General features: G+C 31.3%; 1 protein-coding gene and 3 pseudogenes across 1 annotated transcript in view; 1 reads left to right on the top strand and 3 right to left on the bottom strand.

Annotated features, from left to right (window-relative positions):
- Ire1 (serine/threonine-protein kinase/endoribonuclease Ire1) overlaps positions 1–2,893 on the bottom strand; it is a 73,786-nt gene extending 70,893 nt beyond the window's left edge. The window contains exon 1 of the mRNA XM_083125529.1: positions 2,682–2,893. Coding sequence (XP_082981655.1) covers positions 2,682–2,783 — 102 coding nt within the window. The 5' untranslated portion in view covers positions 2,784–2,893. The remainder of the gene's footprint in view (positions 1–2,681) is intronic.
- Positions 2,894–12,346: 9,453 nt separating this feature from the next.
- LOC145990302 (cytochrome c oxidase subunit 3 pseudogene) lies at positions 12,347–13,123 on the top strand (annotated as a pseudogene).
- Positions 13,124–14,183: 1,060 nt separating this feature from the next.
- On the bottom strand, positions 14,184–15,683 carry LOC145990533 (NADH-ubiquinone oxidoreductase chain 5 pseudogene; annotated as a pseudogene).
- Positions 15,684–15,757: 74 nt separating this feature from the next.
- Positions 15,758–17,098, bottom strand: LOC145990534 (NADH-ubiquinone oxidoreductase chain 4 pseudogene; annotated as a pseudogene).
- Positions 17,099–19,075: the final 1,977 nt, after the last annotated feature.

The following is a 19,075-nucleotide window of genomic DNA, read 5'->3' on the forward strand; positions in this document are numbered from 1 at the left end:
AAATCATCATAATCAGTGTCCCTTGCATGCATCAGACTACCCAGCTCTCCCGAGTGCTATGTAAGGCTTGTCATCTGCAAACTGCTTGGCTCCTTACGGGTAAATTTAGTGGAGACGCACCTATCATATTTTTTTCAAACAAACAAACGTGGTTGCATTAGCGATCAAACACAACTGGCTCCCTCCCTGCTAATTCAAGATAGTTTCACCCTCCTTGTACAGCTGCTAAGAAGGCAATGAAGATTTATTATTATTTATTTTGATATGACTTGAGATGATCGGACCCCTCTCCGATTTTCTTCATATTTGACATAGTCACTAATTGAGGCCTCCTAATCACGAATCTGAGGTTAAAATTTGTCGGAAACTTCTAGAAATTGTGAACCATTGACGCTAGCCCCACGAACCATTGGCATGTGGTTAGGTTAGTTTTGGTTAGGTTAGGCAAACATAGTTAAAATTTGCTTTTGAAACAAAAAAATTCGCGAAAATCGACGGTTTGCATTCCAAAAACTAACGCCTTATTTTAGCTTATTTTGCAATTTCTAGACGTTTCCGACAAATTTTAACTTCAGATTCGTGATTAGGAGGCCTCAATTAGTGAGTATGCCAAATATGAAGAAAATCGGAGAGCGGTCCGGTATCTCCTATCGTTCCTTTATTATTTTTGTGAATACTTGTGTTGAATGTTTGGGTTCATTTTGATTGTGCTACACACACATGAATTTAATTTTAAAGCATTTTGTTGTGCTCTTCGCTAGTTTTAAAAAATGTCAACAGCCTGTATAATTAAATAAATGTGGTCAAGATCCATTAGTAGAACAACTACAATAGTTACTTTCGGAGAGCTTAATATTTATGCAGTTACATATCCAGATGAGGGGAGAGGTGGAGTTGTTGATTGAGGTTCAATTCCTCTTTTGGCAGATGTTTCCTAAAGCAAACAGTTGATATATGGCCATGGGAAAATTGTAAAATATGCAATTGGCTAGTCAAAATTCATGCAAATATCTCAAACAGAAATAAAACAACACAATGGATGTCACGAAAATAGTGCAGGTACTAAATTAACAACCAACAAATTGTAGAACGTGCATGTATAACACACACACTTTAACACCATGTCAAGATTTTGTTTGGTGAAACTTCGATAGCATCCCAACGGATTTCTTCATTTTTACACAAGAAACTACGGTAACGATTAGATAAACCGGAAACATATTTCTTGAAATTTACAGGAGAAAAGACGAGAAAGTACTTATGGAATTTAGTTCTTGTGGACTTTCTGCAGCTGGTGAAAGTGTTTTTTCGAATTGTGCAACTTATTCGGCCTATAAATAAGGTATTTTTCAACATTCATGTATCTCCGTTGCACGATAGCTCGTGCCACCATTACCGTTGACTATGTGAATCAAATGTTGCCCGACCCTGTGGCCGAGTGGTTAGCACATCGCGCTGCGATGCCAAGGGTCCCGGGTTCGAATCCCGGTTGGGCTTAGTTGTTTGTGAATGTCCATTCATAACTTTCATCATTTCATCACTCATCCCCATCTTCGCAAATTAGCCAAGAGGCACAAAACGCGAAGTAAAATAAACTAAATCAAATCAAATGTTCCGTGCGTTCGATTACGTAACCCCCTGTCAGTGTAGCAACCACGCGGTAGTTTTACAAGATGACGTATAAGTGGGATTATTTTTATCAATTTAATTTTCTATGTTTGCCTAACCTAACCTTCTGTGAATGGTTTGTGAATTAAAAACAATCATTTTTTGGTTAATAAGTGTTAGTGTAACAACCACGCACTAGTTTTACAAGATGACGTGTGAGTGTTTTTTTTTTTTTAAATTTAATTTTCTGTTTGCCTAACCAAACTGAACCTAACCTAACCTTCCATGAATGGTTTGTGGACCCATTTTCGCTTAAAAACCTTTTGTGAATAGTTTGTGCGGCATTAATCGGTTCATAAGTTTGGAAACACTGCACATCAGCTGACGATACTGCATATCAGCTGACGATAGACAACGCGAGTCAAGATTTGCCCGCCGAATTAGCAACGACCAATAAATAATTATAATGTTAAAAATAAGGCTTTTTTCATGGAAAAAAAAGTGATCCAAAGTTGAAAAACGTTTCGCTATGCATATGAGGTAAGTAGAAATGAATTTTATTTGAAAATAAACGAGTTAAATGTGCTTCCGGCATATCTACTTCCCGAAATGAGTTTCTGTAGCATTTAGAAGTTCTTGTTGGTATTTCTTTCATCGAGAAAAACCGATGTTGTCCGTATATGCTAAATTGAACAAAATGAGTGCTAATGGAACCTAACCTAACAGCCCTAACCTAACCTCGTTCCCGTGATGGTTCGTGAATTTTTGGGGCTACCTGTGGATGGTTTTTGGGTCTAACGTCATTGGTTTAATAATTACTATTTATGTCAAAAATTGAATTTTTTTCGTGAAAATAGCACCTTGAAGAATCTTTCGCAATGCAGAATAGGTAAGTACGAATGTTAAAAATGACGAAATAAACGAGTGAGATATGTTGGGACGCTATCGAAGTTTTACCTTTTATTTTATGTAAATATGCTACATAAATTTTACTTCTCTAATCAAATGATGCAAACGAAACTTATTAAGGGGACATATTGAAGGAATACACTAAAAGCGCAGTGATCACCAACCTCCAACACTTCCTCAACATTATTTCCGCTGACGGCAGCAATGAGAATCAAAACAATAGCAAGTAATGTCATTCTGTCTCTAATATTCCGTACGCACATCATAACGTAAATATCACGTTACATCATTTTCATCTTAAGATAAACATGTCACAACTATATCTAAACATTTCATACGTCATCCTAGATTGATACAGGTGATAAAGAAAAAAAATCCTGGCTTCCCATTGAAAGTGATAGTGATGATTTTACAACTCTTTCCTTTCAAAAGATGTCCTTAAACTTGTAAAAGGTTGCATCTTTACAACAATCAGCTGTGCAACTGTTGAGAACAAACAATTTTGGATATATTTCAGCACATTCATATTTTATCAATGGTATCACCATAGCAGTGTATCTCAGTTCATCAAGACATATTTTGCATCTCAAAACCCCAGGGTTGGCAAAATTTGTGTTTTTTTAAAAAAGAACAAAACAAACTGTTTTTTTTTGTTTAAAACATGTTTTTTTTGTTTTAAACATAGTTTTAAACATGAGTTAAAGAAACATGTTTTAAACATGTTTTATACAAAACAAATTCAACCTTTTCCCAGTAAATTATACTTAAAGTCGTTAAAGAGAAAAAATACTCATTTTTATTAGTACAATTATAACACCATTAAGCCTTGTTTCCATTATTATGAAAAAATATAAATATGCTGACCAAGGCAGTAATTTATTTTATTAAAAACATAAACTAAACGTAACGTTTCAACCTTCTAGCAAGGTACATACAGAGTCTGATGAAGACCTTGCTAGAAGGTTGAAACGTTACGTTTAGTTTATGTTTTTAATAAAATAAATTACTGCCTTGGTCAGCATATTTATATTTTTTCTTATTAGTACAATGGCGACAAGGACAATTTATTTACCTTTGGAGATAAGGTTTACCATACTGCAGGGAAGGGGTGTGCGGGACAGAATTTTTTGGGTCGAGACGGGAAATTCTTTAAATCCCGACATTCGGGACGGGGAAAATTCTCAATTTCCCGAAAAAGTCGGAAAATTTTCGGGACGGGAAGTGTTCGAAATTTCCGAAAGCTCTTGAAATCTCGAATTCTACCCGTAATTTCCATCTTAAGTTCTTGTTTTTGCACTTCTGGTAAAAAACCACAATGCAGAGAACGTCTAGAATTGACGACGTTTTAAAATGACCGTTCGGAATTTCCAGACTGCTTGGGATCCCAAAAAGTCGGGAAGTCATTTCCGGAAGTCGGGATCGGGACGGAAATTTTCTTTCCCGATCCCGGTCCGCTTTTCGGGATCCCGCACACCTCTACTGCAGGCATAGGCGCCGACTCCATGGGGCTTGGGAGGGCTCTAGCCCCCCAATATTAACAATGTGGGGGCAGATCCCCCCAAATAATTTTGCTTAAGAGGATCTAATGTATTATTTTGCTTCTCTTGTAAAGTTTACTCTGAATTGTGCCACATGAACTTAACTTTTAATACACATTTAAAATTTTCTAGACCATCAACTTTGGGGGCTGAAACCGCTAAACCATCAACTTTGGGGAGGCTATGACCAGAGACAGCAAAACGCATGATTTATTACTAGTATATACTAAGTATGTAATTATGATTATTAAAATTTTTAATAAAAAAGAGTTTCAAAAGACGATGTGCATGAATTAGGGTAGTGGATGGGACGTTCGGGCTACAAATGGCTCTCGCATGACATTCAGAACGAGATCATTGATATATTTGGGAGATCTCTTTTACGCTTCGTGGTAGCAGCTAATAAAAGTCGGGAATATTTTGCTATTATGGATGACGGTTGACGAAACTTGTGACATATCCATCCGTGGACAATTAATATTCTGCATTCGAACTGTGAATAAAAAATGATATTTTTGAGGAATTCATGGGCTTTTATTAAGGGTGTGCGGGACGGGATCGGGACGGGAAAAATTTTCAATTTCCCTACTGAGTCGGGAAATGTTCAAAATTTCCCGAAGCTCTGAAAATCTCGAATTATACACGTCATTTTCACTTTAAGTGATTTCTGGATTAAAAACTAACCATTTACGGTAAGTTCCAGAAATTGACAATGCAGAAAACGTCGAGAAATAACGACATTTTCAAATTAGCATTCGGTATTTCCCGACTGCACGGGATCCCGAAAATTCGGGAAATCATTTCCCGAAGTTCGGATCGGAACGGGAATTTTTTTTCCCGATCCCGGTCCTGACTTTTCGGGATCCCGCACACCCCTAGCTTTTATGAGATTCCGAACACTGAGGCCAAAACTTAAAAAAGGGAGAGAGTGCCTGAACAGTTTATATAGCAGAAAACAACCTGCAGTGTCATAATAGATTCTCCAGATGAATTTATCTTCCAAAGTACAAAATTATGTTACCAAAAGTACGCATCTGCGCTTCATTCAGTTATACAGACCAATGAATCGTATCGCAAAAGAAAAAAAAATCACGTCATGATCAAAATCACGCATTGTGTATTTAGATAATTAGTTTCCATTTCAAGCTTCCACCAGTCTCAAACTTACAGGACGATACGAAACAAGGAACTGACTGTCCGAAAGGTACGAAGTACGTACTTGAAGCTTGGTTTTGGCGGAAGTGACGTCACCTAGTACAGTTCGAAAGCGCCAAGTACAGGAGTACGCAAGTGCATATCTCGCAGTGCAGATGGAAGCTGACTCGGTCACGTGATTTCCACACTCGTTGTTCGTTTGTTTAAAATCGCGGAGGTAGAAGGTCAGCAATGCAGGTTAAATATACGTTATGGGTCAGCAAGTTGTTGGTTAAAGTGCTTCTAATGTGTGCAATTGTATGTGTACAAACATTTGAAAATGCAACGTGATTTCTATGGTGAAAACAAGTGTTTATAACGTGGGGAAAACAAGGAGTACTCAGCTTCATCTACTGATCGTATTTGGCGCTGCAGTCGAAGTGCAGTCCGAAAGACTTTCACTTCCAGTCCACGACTTCAAGACCGCACTCCAAGACCATACTTGGAGGATGCTCGCTTCAAGTACGGTCTTGCACCTTTGGGACACGGCCTGAGAGGTTTCGATTTCTACAGTAAAGAACGGGTCTTTCTTGTCGCACAACAATTTTGCTACCTTGTGCATACATAGCTAGCCTGCCTAACCTAACAACATAGGCATTTAGCGTAAAATTAAAAAGCTTTCTCCCGTGACGTCAGAACAAAAGGTTGCTCAAGTGTTGTGCGATAAGTGAGACCTGCAAAGCACGGATTAATTGACACAGATTAAATGAAAAATAGGGTTGTCAAACAAAAAAAATATCACAGACTATAAAATATCTACCACCAAAATGTGTTTTAAACACTTGTAAAAAAAACATGTTTAAAACACATTGTTTTAAACGTTTAAAACATTTGTAAAAAAACAAAGCCGTGTGTTTTAAACGTTTAAAACAAAGTGTTTTAAACACTTTTGTTTTAAACATGCCAACCCTGCTTTGCCCGGAGCTTTGCTTGGTGATGACGTACTTTTTTGCAGGGGCATGTTTAAAACAAAAGTGTTTAAAACACTTTGTTTTAAACGTTTAAAACACACGGCTTTGTTGTGAGACAAGAAAGACCCGTGCTTTACTGTAGAATTCAAAACTTCTCAGTTCTTTGTTTCGAACCGTCCTATAAATTTGAGACTGGTGGAAGCTGGAAACTAATATCTGAATACACAATGCGTGATTTTGATCATGACGCACACCTTCCGGTACGCCTACTATGTTACGACTTATCTCACCTATATAAATGAGAGCGACGGGCGATGTGTGCATGCCCTAGAGCTAATAAACCAAAATGTTATTCTAAAACAAAATTACAATTAAATCCAATTTCAAATATAATTTCAATATATTATCCAAATCAACATAATGTAACCCATCTCCACCCACTAATAAGCTGCACCTTGACCTGAAATATATTCCAACAGAAAAAAAGAATATATATATTTAAATATTCAAATTACGGCGGTATACAAACTGATATTTTACAATAATAGGTCAAATAAAACGCGGAATATCGATTACGGAACAGGTTCCTCTAAATAGAATAAAGCACCGCCAAATTCTTTGAGTTTCAAGATCATAACTAATACTACTCAAACCAAATTTACAATGATAATAATAGGGTATCTAATCCTAGTTTAATATATCATCTTTATAGAATTAATAAAAATAAAGAACAAATTATATTAAAAATTTCACCTAATAAATAAAATATAAACAACCAAAAATCAATTATTACTACAATTAAGCCAACAGCTCTCCACTTATGTCCCCACGTCTAACCGCGGCAGCTGGCACGAATTTAACCGGACAAAATAAATATTAAAATTTAAAATCCTGTAATCTAATTTACATTAAAATTAAACAAAACCACACACTGCGAACTAAAGTCAATTACACCGTCTCAACTCATAAAAAATTGGCGGAAACTTTTCCTCTCTTTAATAAATACATATGTAAAATTTAACTAGGGAGTTATAAGCTAGAATAAAACTTTAATTTTAAAATATAAAGAGAGGTTCTTTATTATTATATAATATGTATTATACTAAATTAAATTATAATTAGAAATTATCTCACGAAAATTTCCTCCTCTTTTATTTTTACTCACTTTTCCCGTACTATATAGAACACAATTTTTTTTCCCTCAAAATTGTGTTCTATATAGATATATTAACTTCTTTTTTCTCTAGACTCAATAAGTATTAAAATGACATGTTAATTAAGTCAATTACTTTAAGTTAGACTACAAAAACTTAAAAAAAATTGGATAAAATTAAAAAGGATTCTGAAGTATTTTATATACTTTAATAAATGGGTTCTACTTATTAATCATAATAATAAAAGTCTAACAAATAATATTATTAGCCCACTATTATAATTTGCATATAAATAAGATGTCTGAAAAAGGGTTACCATGATAGGGTAAAGTATACATGAAATTTTAACATGTTCTTATTAATTTATTTGTAACAAAAATGAATTTTTATAATTGAAAGAATTAAACTTTCTCTAATGGTATCAAATTCCACAGTGCATCATACACCAAAATATAATAAAAAGGTAAGCTAATTAAGCTAGAGGGCTCATACCCCACATATGAAGGTATATAACCAATCCTTCCCTTTTTAATGCTCACAACCCCCAAAAAAATAATATTCCTATTGACCCTCACAATAGGAACCCTCCTTTCTATTTCTTCCACCTCATGATATGGAGCCTGAATAGGCTTAGAAATTAATTTAATATCTTTTATCCCATTAATTTCTACACCAAATAATCAACGAAATACAGAAGCATCACTTAAATACTTCCTAATTCAAGCATTAGCATCATCAATAATTTTGGCCGCAGCATTAATTATAATTAATGCTGTAAATTTCAATATACAAATCCAGCTCTTAACTATAGCTTTATTAATAAAAATAGGAGCTGCTCCATTTCACATTTGAATACCAGAAGTTATAGAAGGAATAACATGAATTAACTGCTTAGTAATAACAACTATTCAAAAAATTGCTCCATCAACATTACTTAGTTACGTAATTGACAATTTAAATATAATTCTAATTTTAACAATTAGAACATCAGCAATTATTGGAGCAATTGGAGGGTTAAATCAAACCTCGTTACGGAAAATTATAGCCTTTTCATCAATTAACCACATATCATGAATTATTCTAAGAATAACATCAGAAGATAATACCTGATTAATGTACTTACTACTATATATCCTTATGACCACCTCTACCATTATGTTATTTTCAATAAACAAAACACAATACGTTCATCAACTGTTTATACTAAAACTTCCACCCATTAAAAAAATATCCTTATTTATATCAATGTTATCTCTTGGTGGACTACCACCTCTACTAGGGTTTTTACCAAAATGAATAGTTATTATTCAAACAACCAACCTTAAGCAATTAGTTATAGTTGTAATCCTAATTAGTATATCATTATTAACCCTATATTATTACTTACGAACTTCACTTACATCAATTTTAATAAATTATAAAATTAATATATGAAATATTATTAATAACAAGCCATTAAATTTAAAAGAACAAGTATTATCAGTAGTTACAATTTTTCTCTCAGTATGTGGACTACCTATAATTCAACCAATTTATATATCTCTATAAAATCTTTATAAGGTCTTAAGTTAATTTTAAACTAATGACCTTCAAAGTCATAAATAAGGGGTACTCTTTTAGGCCTTAATACATACAACGTATCACCCTGAAATTGCAGTTCAAAATTATTATTCTTAACTATAAAGCCAAAATTTAATGAGAGAGCTTAAACTCATAAATAAATTTACAGTTTATCACCTATAACTTCAGTCATCTCATTCTTGCAACGATGATTATTTTCTACTAACCATAAAGATATTGGTACAATATATTTAATTTTTGGAGTATGATCAGGAATAGTTGGAACATCATTAAGTATCTTAATCCGTATAGAATTAGGCCAACCAGGAAGTTTAATTGGAGATGATCAAATCTACAATGTAATTGTAACTGCACACGCATTTATTATAATTTTTTTCATAGTAATACCTATTATAATTGGGGGATTTGGAAACTGATTAGTACCTCTAATAATTGGAGCCCCAGACATAGCCTTTCCACGATTAAATAATATAAGATTTTGATTACTACCTCCGTCATTAACTCTACTATTATCAGGAAGAATTGTAGAAAGTGGTGCAGGAACTGGTTGAACAGTATATCCTCCCCTATCTGCAGGAATTGCACATGCTGGAGCCTCTGTAGATTTATCAATTTTTTCATTACACTTAGCAGGAGTATCCTCTATTCTAGGGGCAGTAAATTTTATTACAACAGTAATTAATATACGAACTATAGGAATATCTATAGAACGAGTACCATTATTCGTATGATCAGTGGTAATTACCGCAGTTCTACTATTATTATCACTACCAGTTCTAGCAGGAGCAATTACAATACTATTAACAGATCGAAATTTAAATACCTCATTTTTTGATCCATCCGGTGGTGGAGACCCAATCTTATATCAACACCTATTCTGATTCTTTGGCCACCCAGAAGTATATATTCTAATTCTACCGGGATTTGGAATAATTTCACATATTGTAACTCAAGAAAGAGGTAAAAAAGAAACATTTGGGGTTCTTGGAATAATTTATGCAATATTAGCAATTGGATTCCTAGGATTTATTGTATGAGCACATCATATATTTACTGTAGGAATAGATGTTGATACTCGAGCATATTTTACTGCAGCTACAATAATTATTGCTGTACCAACAGGAATTAAGGTATTTAGATGAATTGCAACACTACATGGAACACAAATTAATTATTCTCCGTCAATATTATGAGCATTAGGATTTATTTTCTTATTTACAATAGGGGGATTAACAGGAGTAGTGTTAGCAAATTCATCGCTAGACATTGTACTGCATGACACATGACACTATGTTGTAGCACATTTTCATTATGTATTATCTATAGGAGCAGTATTTGCTATTATAGCAGGACTAGTACATTGATTTCCACTATTTACAGGAGTAATAATAAATCCAGATTGATTAAAAATCCAATTCATCTCAATGTTTATTGGAGTAAACTTAACATTTTTCCCACAACATTTTCTAGGGTTAAGAGGAATGCCGCGACGATATTCGGATTATCCAGATGCATATACAATATGAAATATTGTTTCAAGATTAGGATCAATCCTATCATTTACAGCAGTAATTATTATAATTTTTATTACCTGAGAAGGTATGACAAGTGCCCGACCAACATTATTTAATCTACAACAAGCATCATCAATTGAATGATATCAAATATCACCTCCTTCTGAGCATACATATTCAGAACTTCCAATACTACTTACTAACAACTAATTTTTAAGGTGGCAGAGAAGTGCATTGAATTTAAGCTTCAAGTATAAGGGATACCCCTTACTTAAAAGTGGCAACCTGAAATCAAGTAGGATTACAAGATAGATCCTCCCCGCTAATAGAACAAATAATATTTTTCCATGACCACACAATATTAATTTTAATTATAATTACAGTATTAGTAGGATACTTAATAGCATCATTATTTAATAACAAATTAACAAACCGAATACTTTTAGAAGGACAAACATTAGAAACAATATGAACAATTATACCAGCAATTACCCTAGTTTTTATTGCCCTGCCCTCTCTACGTTTATTATATTTACTAGATGAAATTAATCAACCTTCATTAACCCTTAAAACTATTGGACATCAATGATACTGAAGTTATGAATACTCCGATTTCATAAAGGCAGAATTTGATTCATATATATCCCCAACAAATGAAATATTTATAGACTCGTTTCGATTATTAGATGTAGATAATCGAACAGTACTACCAATTAACATAGATATCCGAGTACTAACTACATCTGCAGATGTATTACACTCATGAGCTATACCATCCATAGGGATTAAAATAGATGCCACCCCAGGACGACTTAACCAAGCAGGAGTAAATATTAGTCGAATCGGCCTATTTTTCGGACAATGTTCAGAAATTTGTGGTTCTAATCATAGATTCATACCAATTATTGTTGAAACTACAACTCACAAATCTTGTATTAATTGATTAATAAAAATTATACAAGAATCATTAGATGACTGAAAAGTAAGTAATGGTCTCTTAAACCACAAAATAGTAATATAACAACTACTTCTAATGAAAAGAGTTAGTTAATATATAACATAGGAATGTCAAACCTAAATTATCTTTATAGATACTTTTTTATTCCACAAATATACCCATTAAATTGAATTATTCTATTTCTAATATTTATACTAATTTATTTTCTATTTATAATCGTCAACTACTATAATTATAATAAACTATTAAATAACAACAATTTTAAAATAGAAAATAAACCAAAAATTAAATACTGAAAGTGATAACAAGATTATTTTCATCATTTGACCCAACATCATCAATTATAAATATATCACTAAATTGAATAAGAACATTCCTGGGACTACTAGTAGTCCCAGCCCCATTTTGATTAATACAATCACGAACATCTATATTATATAACATAATAATAGTAAAGCTACATGAAGAATTTAAAACATTTTTAGGAATAATTAGTCATCAGGGAAGAACCCTAATATTTATTAGTATATTTTCAATAATCTTATTTAATAATTCAATAGGGTTACTGCCCTATGTATTTACTAGATCAAGTCACTTAGTATTTACCCTAACCCTAGCCCTACCAATATGATTATCCTTTATACTATTTGGGTGAATTAATAACACAAAACATATACTAGCACACCTAGTACCAGAAGGTGTGCCAGCACTATTAATACCAATTATAGTAGGTATTGAAATAATTAGAAATCTAATTCGTCCAATAACCTTATCAGTGCGACTAGCAGCAAACATAATAGTTGGACATTTAATAATATCAATAATTGGAAATACAGGAACAATATTAGAAATCATTGGACTTTCAATATTAATTTTAGCACAAATTATATTAATTATTATAGAAACAGCCGTAGCATTTATCCAATCTTATGTATTTGCCTTATTAATTGCTATTTATTCTAGAGAATCAAAATAACTAATGTCAGCAAACCAAAACCACCCATATCACCTAGTAGATCAAAGCCCATGACCAGCGACAGGAGCTATTAGAGCAATAATATTAACAACAGGGATAATTAGATGATTTCACCAACAAAATATAATTCTATTATCAATAGGAATAACAACTATACTTCTTACAATAATTCAATGATGACGAGATATTTCACGAGAAGGAACATATCAAGGATTACATACAAATCAAGTTATAATGGGACTACGATGGGGTATAATTCTATTTATTATTTCAGAGGTATTATTTTTTGTATCATTCTTTTGAGCATTTTTCCATAGAAGATTATCCCCAACAATTGAACTAGGAATATTATGACCACCAAGGGGGATTACTCCATTTAACCCAATACAAGTACCTTTATTAAATACAGCAATTTTACTAGCTTCAGGAGTAACAGTAACATGAGCCCACCATGGACTATTAGAAAAAAACCACTCACATACAACACAAGCCCTTATATTAACATTAATATTAGGAGTATATTTTACTATTCTTCAAGCATATGAATATTATGAATCTCCGTTTACTATCGCTGATGCAGTATATGGATCCACATTCTTTATAGCAACAGGATTTCATGGGCTACATGTTATTATTGGATCAACATTTTTAGGGGTATGTTTAGCTCGACACATCTTATGCCATTTTTCACCAACACATCACTTCGGATTTGAAGCAGCAGCATGATATTGACATTTTGTAGATGTAGTATGATTATTCCTCTATATTTCAATTTACTGATGAGGTAGATAATTTACTTAGTATATTTAAAGTACGCTTAACTTCCAATTAAAAAGATTATAATAAAATAAAGTAAATAATTAATATAATCATAAGTACCTCATTATTAATTATAATAATCACCTCAATTGTAATAATATTATCCACATTACTATCAAAAAAATAATTATAGACCGAGAAAAAAGATCGCCATTTGAGTGTGGATTTGACCCAAAATCCTCAGCACGAATTCCATTCTCTATAAAATTCTTCCTGATTGCAGTAATTTTTCTAATTTTTGATGTAGAAATTGTATTACTATTACCAATAACAGTTATTATTACTAGTTCAAAACTAATATATTGAATATGTGTTAGACTCCTATTCCTATTAATTTTACTTTTAGGTTTATACCATGAATGAACCCAAGGATCACTAGAATGAGCATGCTAGAGTAATAGTTAATAATAATATTTGAGTTGCATTCAAAAGGTATTGAATATTCAATTTACTTTATTGAGCAAGAAGCAAAAGCAATCAGCTTCGACCTGAATAAATTGGTATATATTACCCTTGCTTATTTGACTGAAGCCAAAGGAAGGCGGCATATTAATGTTAATAATAAAATTAGGATTATCTCCTCAGTTAAGGGGTATATTATTAAGTGGGGGCTGCTAACTTCCATCTTTAGTGGTGAAATTCCATTAATACTCTCACATTATTTCTTTAGTATAAAATTACATTATCTTTTCATGATAAAGCTGGACTTTAAATAAGTTCAAGAAGTGCCTACAGAATTATTTTATTCTTCCTAATAGCTTCAATATTATGCTTTATTTTATAAGCTATATAAACACACATAAATTATTAATAAAATTACTATTAAAAATGAAAATATAAAATAAATATTAAAATAGTTAGAATGTATTAATTGAATATTTAAAGAACCACTCCTTATATATTTATATACTCCCTGTCCCCCCATAAGTTCACTTCATCCATAATCAATAGCCTTAATATATAGACCCCCAGTAATAAATGAACTACCAATTAATCCACCAGAGGATAAATAAGGTAAAAATCATATTCTTCCTAATAAATAATATATTATTTTATTATTAAAAAATGGATAAATTTCGAACAAGAAAGATGTAATATTATATCCAATTCACCCCCCCAATAAAATACATATAATTGCCCCTATCTTCATATTAAGTGGAATGATAATAACAAAAACAGAAGGAAAGACTAATCACATTAACCCAGAACCACCTACAATAGATAAAAATAATAGACCTAATATGCCTTTAAATATGCCTCATCCCCCATCATCTGAAAAGAATTGAAATGATATACCTCTATAAGACTTACCAACTAAATAATAATTTAATCGAAAACTATAGGCTATAGTTATACCCGTAGAAATTCATAATAAAATAAAGATTACTAAATTAAAAGAAGATATACTTAATATTTCCAAAATTAAATCCTTAGAATAAAACCCAGCCAAAAATGGTATTCCACATAGGGCAAGACTAGAAATTATTATACAAGAAATAGTTATTGGTATTTTATTAATTAAACCACCCATACAACGAATATCCTGAACATCCCCTATAACATGAATAACTACACCGGCGCATAAAAACAATAAAGACTTAAATATAGCATGCGTCAATAAGTGGAAAAATGATAACTCCTTTAACCCCATAGATAATGTTAACATTATTAACCCAAGCTGTCTTAACGTAGATAAAGCAATAATTTTCCTCAAATCATATTCAAAATTAGCACCAATCCCAGCTATAAATATAGTTAGCCCTGATAGTAATAAAAGTATCCTACCAAAAACAGTGTATATCAATATATCTCCAAAACGAATTAATAAATAAACCCCAGCAGTAACCAAAGTAGAAGAATGAACTAGTGCAGAAACTGGGGTTGGTGCAGCTATAGCTGCCGGCAACCATGCAGAAAATGGAATTTGTGCACTCTTTGTTATCCCAGCAATAATAATAAATCTAGTAATTAATATTATATCAAAGTCAGAAATTAATCATAAATAATAAATATAATTTCAACTACCATAATTTAATATTCAAGCAATAGATAATAAAATAAATACATCACCAATTCGGTTAGATAAAGCAGTTAATATTCCAGCAGAATAGGAACGAACATTCTGATAATAAATTACTAGACAGTAAGAAACTAGTCCTAGGCCATCCCATCCTAAAATAATTCTAATAATATTAGGAGAAATAATTAAAAACATTATAGACCCAACAAATAATAAAACTAAAATAATAAATCGATTTATGTTATAATCCCCTTCTATATAAGAACCTCTATAATTAATAACCATAGAAGAGATATATATAACTAATCCTATAAAAATTAAAGATATTCAATCAAATAATATTGTTATAATAATACTAGAACTATTCAAATTAACAATATTTCACTCAATAAAAATTGTAACATCCTTAATTAAAAATATTATCCCTAATAATAATAAGATTATTCTACTAATTAATAAAATAATTGATACTATACTTGTAATAAAAAAATTAAAAACCATTGATTTAAGAACTTTTTAGTTACCACTAAGTCCACAACCTACTATTCTACTTAAACTACTTAAATAATTTAAATTCAATGAAATATTGGAGAACAAAAAACAATTAAAAAATTTAATGGAAATAAATGACAAAATAATAATAAATATTCACGAATATTACTTCTTCAGCAAGAAAATACACCAGAATAGTATATTCCATGTTGAGTATAAGAATATAAATATAAAGTATAACCAGCACTTAAAAAAGAGAGCAATGCAACACCTACAAAACTAAAGTAGGATCACCCAATAATTCTATTTAATAGACTAATTTCACCCAACAGATTAATAGAGGGGGGAGCAGCCATATTAGTAATTCTTAATATAAATCATCATAAAGATAATCTAGGAATATAATTAATTATCCCCCTATTAATTAATATGCTACGACTACCTAATCGTTCATAGGTAATATTTACTAGGCAAAATATCCCAGAAGAACAAAGACCATGTGCTACTATTAAAGTAAGACTACCATTTATTCCCCATGCCCCTATAGTTATAATTCCTATTAAAACAAGACCTATGTGTGCTACAGATGAATATGCAACCAAGGCCTTTAAATCAATTTGACGTATACAAACAAGACTAATTATTCAAATCCCAACAATTCTAATACCAAATCAAAAAATATTATATTTAACAGCTAATCTCTCGATACAAGAAATAATTCGCAAAATCCCATATCCTCCAAGCTTTAACAAAATTCCAGCCAAAATTATAGATCCACTAACTGGGGCCTCAACATGAGCCCTAGGTAGTCACAAATGAACCAAAAATATAGGTATTTTTACTAAAAAAGCAAACACCATTCTAACATATCAAATAAAATAATTTATATCAATATTAATATATCTAAATATATATATGTACAGCCCACCCACCTTATAATTTAACATAAAGATACCAACCAAAAGAGGTAAAGAAGCAAGCAATGTATAAAAAAGTAAGTATACCCCTGCTTGTACTCGCTCTGGCTGATACCCTCACCCTAAAATTAAAAATAAAGTAGGTACTAATGATCCCTCAAAAAACAAATAAAATAAAAAAAAAATTATTCTTATAAAAGTTAATATTAGTAATAATAATAAAATAATTAACAAAAATATAAATCTACAAGGGTAAAAATAAATAGATATAATACTATTTCTAGCCACTATTATTAAAAAAATAATTCAAATGCTAAGTAAAATTAAAGAATAAGACATCACATCTAAGCCAATGAAATAACCGGCCCCCCATACTCCGATACCGAATCACACTATTAATAAAAACAAAAAACAACCAAAAATAATAGAAATTTGAACCACCATTCATAAAGAACTATTAAATCTCAAAAGGATTAAAAATATAAAATAAAAAATATATTTTAACATTTCAATAATACAAAAGAATTAAAATAGTCATTACCATGAGTACGTGTAACTGATACTATAACAGACAAACCAAGGGCCCCCTCACATACACAAAACGAAATAAACAATAAACAAAAATAAGCTTATTCCTGATTATTAATAAAATAATAACTTATATATAAATATAAGGATAATACAATAAATTCAAGTCTTAATAGAGTTACTAATAAATGCCTACGTTGAGAAATAAAACATAAAAATCTAATAAATAAAATAACTAACATAAATAATACTCTTAACATAAGTTGTTATAGTTTAATAAAAACAATGGTCTTGTAAATCATTAATGAATTAATAATTCTAAAAACATCAAGGAAGATATAACTGTATCATCACTAGCCCCCAAAGCCAATATTTTTATTAAACTACTCCTTGATATTAAAATACAATTAATACTAATTACTATTATATTATTATTAGCACTAATAATATTATACATAAAACATCCACTATCTATGGGGATTACATTAATTATACAAACTATTACTGCATGCCTAACAATATCCACATTTTTAAAATCCACATGACTTTCCTATGTATTATTTCTAGTATTTTTAGGAGGAATATTAGTTCTATTTATTTATACAACAAGACTTACACCAAATGAAATATTTAAAATAAGAACAAAAATAATAATTATGGGTCTAACCTTAATATTATTATACTTATTTATATTAATAATAATAGACACATTATTAACCCCCTCAATACTACAAAACATAGATACTTATACAACCTGAAGAAATATACCCCCCTTACCAGGAATAAAATTATACAATGAATCCATTATAATAATAACTACTATAACAGTAGTATATTTATTTATTACATTAATTACAATTGTAAAAATTACTAGACTTTCACATGGGCCTCTAAAAATAATTAAATAATTACAAATGACAAAGCCAGCACGGATTTATCACCCCCTACTTAAATTAGCAAATAATGCATTAGTAGATTTACCAGCCCCACTAAATATTTCCTATTGATGAAATTTTGGCTCACTTATAGAAATATGTCTTTCAATCCAAATCTTAACAGGTCTTTTTTTAGCAATACATTATATTTCAAGAACAGATTTAGCTTTTTCTAGAGTAATACACATCTGCCGAGATGTAAATTATGGATGAATACTACGAACTATTCATGCTAATGGTGCCTCCATATTCTTTATTTGTATATATATGCATGTTGGACGAGGAATATACTATGGATCCTATTTATACTTTCATACATGATCTATTGGGGTTATAATTATATTAGCAACAATAGCAACAGCATTTGTTGGATACGTATTACCATGGGGGCAAATATCATTTTGAGGTGCCACAGTAATTACTAATTTACTTTCGGCAATTCCATATTTAGGAACTATACTAGTCCAATGAATTTGGGGTGGATTTGCAGTAGATAGTGCTACACTAACTCGATTCTTCGCCTTTCATTTTTTATTACCATTTATTTTAATAGCAATATCCATAATTCATTTACTTTTCTTGCATCAAACCGGATCTAATAATCCTCTATCTATTAATAGTAATATGGATAAAATTCCATTCCACCCATACTTCTCAATAAAAGATACATTAGGATTTATACTTATAATTTTAAGACTAATACAACTCTCATTAATATTCCCAACAATCCTAGGAGACCCTGAAAACTTTACCCCTGCAAATCCACTAGTAACCCCAGTACACATTCAACCAGAATGATATTTTCTATTTGCATATGCCATTCTACGATCAATTCCAAATAAACTTGGAGGAGTAGTAGCACTAGTATTGTCTATTATAATTTTATTTATTATACCAATACATCATAAAAGAAATTTTCGTGGACTACAATTTTACCCATTAAATCAAGTATTATTTTGATTAATATTTGCAACCTTTATTTTATTAACCTGAATTGGGGCCCGACCCGTAGAGACTCCAT

The sequence above is a fragment of the Lepisma saccharinum genome, chromosome 7, assembly GCF_977018435.1.
Source record: "Lepisma saccharinum chromosome 7, izLepSacc3.1, whole genome shotgun sequence".
Classification (NCBI taxonomy): domain Eukaryota; kingdom Metazoa; phylum Arthropoda; class Insecta; order Zygentoma; family Lepismatidae; genus Lepisma; species Lepisma saccharinum.